Source organism: Sycon ciliatum, chromosome 9 (assembly GCF_964019385.1).
Source record: "Sycon ciliatum chromosome 9, ocSycCili1.1, whole genome shotgun sequence".
In the NCBI taxonomy this organism is placed as follows: domain Eukaryota; kingdom Metazoa; phylum Porifera; class Calcarea; order Leucosolenida; family Sycettidae; genus Sycon; species Sycon ciliatum.
In genome coordinates this window covers 13760435-13766050 of record NC_088651.1, presented here as the reverse complement: position 1 = coordinate 13766050, position 5616 = coordinate 13760435, and the positions used below count along the sequence as shown (strand labels likewise).

At 44.6% G+C, this 5616-nt stretch overlaps 1 protein-coding gene across 1 annotated transcript in view; it reads left to right on the top strand.

Annotated features, from left to right (window-relative positions):
- LOC135824923 (WASH complex subunit 2-like) overlaps positions 1 to 1209 on the top strand; it is a 2035-nt gene extending 826 nt beyond the window's left edge. Inside the window, exon 2 of the mRNA XM_065337667.1 lies at positions 1 to 1209. This exon is cut by the window's left edge and continues 55 nt beyond it. Within this exon, the coding sequence (XP_065193739.1) occupies positions 1 to 458 (458 nt within the window). The 3' untranslated portion in view covers positions 459 to 1209.
- Positions 1210 to 5616: the final 4407 nt, after the last annotated feature.

The window sequence follows — 5616 nt, the reverse complement described above, 5'->3', positions numbered from 1 at the left end:
GCCGCAAGGCTCCCAGGACATCCACAGCGAATGGTGACCCAGGTCCTGCTGCTGCTGCTGCAGTGTTATCGTCGTCGCCATCACCCCTGGTGACCGACAGTCTGGAAGACAACATTGTAGAGTATAGCCTGGACGCTACGCCGCTTCTAGACTCGGTGAATGCTGCTAATGCCAACGGTGACAACGTCTCCGCCGTCACCTCCATCGGCCTCCTTGATGACGGTACTTGTCTGTCACCGCCGGTCAAGCGGTCGCGTGGTGCACGCTTCATAGACAGCGATGATGACGAGGTTGATGATGCAGTGGAGAATGGCGGTAGTGCTGCTGCTGCTGCCACAGAACAAGCTGCTCCGGCCGCCAAGCGAGCAAAGCTGCCGGAAGCGAGCACGGCCAACATTGTAGCGCAGTCCACAAAGGCGTCTGCGCAGAAGCTTGCGAACTTCGCGTTCGCCAAGTAATCCACGCCAGGAATGTGCCCCACCGGCACTTTATTATCATAACTATTAATTTGTATTTGTATCTCAGGCATTGCAGGCAGGCCTCCTAGAATTCCACCCCCGTTTGCCTAGCCCCCCGTAGTGTAGCTTAGGCACATGATATCTACTGCGTAGTGGGTAGCGACGTTTGTGAATGTCGTATTTGCGTGCAGCTTCACCCACTGCCTTATCTATAGCTTTGGTGGATTCGTTTTGGTCTTCGGCTTTTTCACCCGAAAAAATCGGGTGACGGTTTCCATGCCAACCAGTACTGTTACTTCGAAGTACTCATCTGTAGACAGATGAAAATTAGAACGGTCTAGGCCACAAGGCTGCCCCCCCCCCCCCCTCCCCGCCCAGTTCTTCCGTGACCACCAGTACTGTATGTGTTGATAACAAAAATCTACTTCAAGTAATTTTTACTCTCCTCTCTCTGCGTTCGACTTTCCTCTCTCGAAATTTGTTTACACTTCTCCCCGCTCGTCTTCAAGTTTTGTAGTCCAGTATTATTATTTTTGTTTTATCTTTTTACAATTTCTTTGCTACATTGATACGTATTACTAGCGCTGTGTTTTCCCTGTATACCACTGGCCATCGCTTTGTCTGTTCGTTTTCTTGCTTTTACTCATCAGTTGTATTGGCCTTTGTTCCGTTTTTTGTCTGCAGTTGCTTCATCTGCCGACAAATGCACACATTGTTAGTTTTTAAATCATGCTTACAGGTATTCCCGCAACGGTCAGTCCCCGCAGAGGTTTTAGTCGGTCTTCAAGATTGCATTGCACGCGTATTTTCTGGGGGGGGGGGGGGGGGGGGGGGACGCACATTCTCAAACATCTAACTTTATGGTGCCAAGTCCCAACTTGTGAAGTCACGGTTCACTTGAATGCCCATGGAAATACTATAATTATGGAATGCCCGGGCCGGGGATATTTGCTGAAACTGGCCTATCCGGCTCAAGGCGTTGCAATTTACTAAGAGGCCACAACTTCGTCACGTTGTTTCATCATCTTTAGAACACGACATACAGTCAACTTCACTTATAACGACACTCGGCGGGGCATCAGAAAAGTGTCCTTATTCGCGAAGTGTCGTTATACCCGAAGTCTCATTATATGCATTCCAGTTGGAGTGGACTTTGCTCTGGGCATGAAAATTCTGTCGTTATTCGCGAATTGTCGTTATATCCGCAGTCATTATTAGCGAAGATGGCTGTACTAGTGCACATTATATTAAACAGCAGGCTAATGATTTGTAGCGTTCTCACACGATTGTTATTAGGAATAGATTGGCGTAATTGCTGCAAAGAGATAAACTTTTGCAGCACGCAAATTTGCGTACTGAATGTTTTGATGAATTGGGCTGGTCCACGGTGAGACACTTTTGCAATTCAGTCTCTTCAGTAGGATCTTGTTCTGTCCACAGTCAATTATTTACGGAGTAGTTCCGGCGATTTATATTCGCGGATGTGTGCTGGTCGTGAAAATAGCGAAACATATACAATGTCGGGCGAAAGTTTTCACAGTAGCTAGCATTAGCTTTTGTGTAGTAGTATAGACATATTCGCGGCAAGCCGCTTATGTACAACGGCATGGGAGAGGATAACAAAAAACGAAAATAAAAATTAGCTTTGTGTGATTGTGCAAAATTAACGTTTTGCATTTTGAGCACTGAGCAGAAACTAGCAATAATGTTTCAAGCATTACCAGCCAAGCACTACCTAGCACCTTCATCATTCACTTTACGTACACCAATCAATTATAGTTTAGGAGTCCAGAAAACATCATGATCGATGAGATATACAGGCCGCTCAGTAGCAAGAGTCCATTAACTGTTTTTGGACTCTTGCTACTACTAACATATCCACCCTGTGTTCCGTGTGTGTGTGTGTGTGTGTGTGTGTGTGTGTGTGTGTGTGTGTGTGTGTGTGTGTGTGGTGTGTGTTTGTGTGTGTGTGTGTGTGTGTGTGTGTGTGTGTGTGTGTGTGTGTGTGTGTGTGTGTGTGTGTGTGTGTGTGTGTGTGTGTGTGTGTGTGTGTGTGTGTGTGTGTGTGTGTGTGTGTGTGTGTGTGTGTGTGTGTGTGTGTGTGTTTGTGTGTGTGTGTGTGTGTCGGTGTGTGTGTGTGTGTGTGTGTGTGTGTGTGTGTGTGTGTGTGTGTGTGTGTGTGTGTGTGTGTGTGTGTGTGTGTGTGTGTGTGTGTGTGTGTGTGTGTGTGTGTGTGTGTGTGAGAGAAAGACCAAGGGTATGGCTGTGGGTGAGTCTGGTGATCGCCGTGACGTTGTTGTCGGAGCAGACACGATTGAGGTGGTGGACCAATTCACCTACCTTGGCATTGTGCTCTCCTCGGATGGTCTTGCCTGTGCTGATGTCCGCTCTCGCCTTGCGAAAGAAAAGTATCCACAATTGGCTCATACTGAGATAAGGAAGTGTAGTTGTATAATGGGAATGCATGACCACACGAAAACACGCAACTGTCGGAAGAGCGACGCAAGAGTGTCGGTACACTGTCTGTACAAGCCTCTTGTCATGTGAAAAGACGTGTAAAAAGTCTTGTATTGTACCAAAATAGAACTGATAATGCTTTCTCCAGCCAAAAACATGCCACCTAATGCCGAGCACTGCTACCAAAACACCTACATAATCATTGTATAATGCTAGATAATGCTAGCATTAGCCGCCGATGCCTACGGAGTCATGGCCACATTTATTTTTGGTAGAAAGGAGCAGCAGCAGGAGCTCAATCAAAAATTCCCTCGTCATCAGCGAAAATTATCGTTGAGTTTTCCTTGAAACTCATTTTTTCTCGAGCAAAATCAAAGCAAAATACCGACGGAAAAAGGAAATGCCAAGCAGAATATCGAAAATTTTGTGGCAAAATTGTGCAGCAAAATATCGATGTGGGCTGAGCAAATTTGGGCCATGACTATTATCCGGTCGCCAGTTATCCGAGCACGTCGGTTATCCGACAAGCCCGGGAGTGGTAATTTTATGCCTCTCAACAGTAAAATTCTAAAAATAAATAACTTTTTTTGTTTTTTTGTATATTGCATTTAATAATAATATATTATATTAAATATGCATTTACTTCAAGTAGATGTGGTCAAGTATGCTAACATGTACATGTATGTGTACATGGAATATGCATGAATATATTAAATTTTGGGCATTGTGTACATAAATCAGTGAAGTCCAGCCATACATGTACATGTACATGTATATGCACATAAAAAATGATATAAGTTATCCAACATATTCAGTTATCCAACACGCCTGATTCCCGAAGTGGTCGGATATTTAGGGAGCATCTCATACTGACATAAGTAATAGTTCGCACTTTTTTTGTAAACGTAACGCATTTCGAATAGACTTACCCCCCTACCCCCCCCCCCCCCCCCCTCTATTTGAAAGTCTTATCGCACATTTTCCGTGTCGATCTAATAGTAATACTAATAGTGTGCATATCCATGTCTATGCACATGACTTCCATGGTATGCACATGAATGTCATAGACAAAGTGAATGGCATGCAATTACAATACTGCGTCTACTGAGTACAAGAACAATGAATGACATGTACACGTACATATTATGACATAAACAGACCTAGGCTAGAGGCTAGACTTCCTCCACACGGTGGTGTACTGTAAAAGCTGGCCAGGTACTACTGGGTCTACGACAGGTCACAGCGAGACAGCTCACAGCGCGCCAACTCACAGCGAGACAACTCACAGCGAGACAACTCACAGTGTCGTCAACTCACAGTCAAGACAACTCACAACCTAGACAACTCACTGCGCGACAACTCACAGTGTAGTCAACTCACAGTGTCGTCAAATCACAGTGTCGACAACTCACAGTGTCGACAACTCACAGCGAGGCAACTCGCAGCGTTCTTATTTTTTAATCGAGAAATAATAACCTATACAAATGTTTCCAACAATAAGTAAGAACCTTCAATGATTTCCCGGATAAAACAGAATGAAGAATGTAGTTGATATTTGAAACTAGGACGGAAGCAGAAAATATTAAAAAAAATGTATTGTCTACGCATGCATCTACGCAAGAATCACCACCAGCCAATTAGGACATGTGTCAAAAGTATTGAATTCTTCTCAAAATACTACAGGGAATGATGGAAATAAGCTAAACGACTACAACTATAAGGAAAAGAAGTTCAGAAATACATCACTCCAATTATGTGTAGAAGTGACATAATTGGAGTGATGTATTTCTGAACTTCTTTTCCTTATAGTTGTAGTCGTTTAGCTTATTTCCATCATTCCCTGTAGTATTTTGAGAAGAAGGGAACGAAAACATTCAATACTTTTGACACATGTCCTAATTGACTGGTGGTGATTCTTGCGTAGATGCATGCGTAGACAAAACGTTTTGTAGATGATTTTAATATTATAATTGTTATTGCTAATGGTAATGAAGAATTGTGTTACGTATTCGAATACCCGGAGCTTTTATAGCCAGAGCATGTTCCAGCAATGGCATCAGGGTGATATCAGAAGCAGAAAAGTAACCACACTGCTAAGCTGGTGTGGCTGTGATTTGTCGCGCTGTGAGTTGGTGTGGCTGTGAGTTGTCTTGGCTGTGACTTGTCTCGCTGTGAGTTGACGACACTGTGAGTTGACGAGGCTGTGAGTTGACGACACTGTGGGTTGACGAGGCTGTAAGTTGTCGCGCTGTGAGTTGTCTTGGCTGTGAGTTGACGACACTGTGAGCTGTCGGCTGTGAGTTGTCGCGCTGTGAGCTGTCTCGCGGTGACCTGTCGTGTTCCCACTAGTACACAGTTTGATGATGGTGATGTGACACTTGACACCTCTGAGTAGCCTGCATGCATGCAGTGCAAGGCTGATCTCCAAACACAGGCACATACACCATGTACACTGACTGTACTGTAGATCTACACCTAAACACGCTCATTTGGCATTTGCTGAAGCGATCTACTAGTACTATCATCATCTAGCACATGCACTGCATGCACAGTATGTACACATCCAGAAAGTGTGCGACCTGTCATTTTTCTATTCGAAAAGGGCGTTACCGTATGTCACATGACTGTCGCCTTGGAGTCGACCAATAACAGATCAAATTACGCGGGCTGGAAAGCGCGATCCTGCCTGATGAATGGTGAT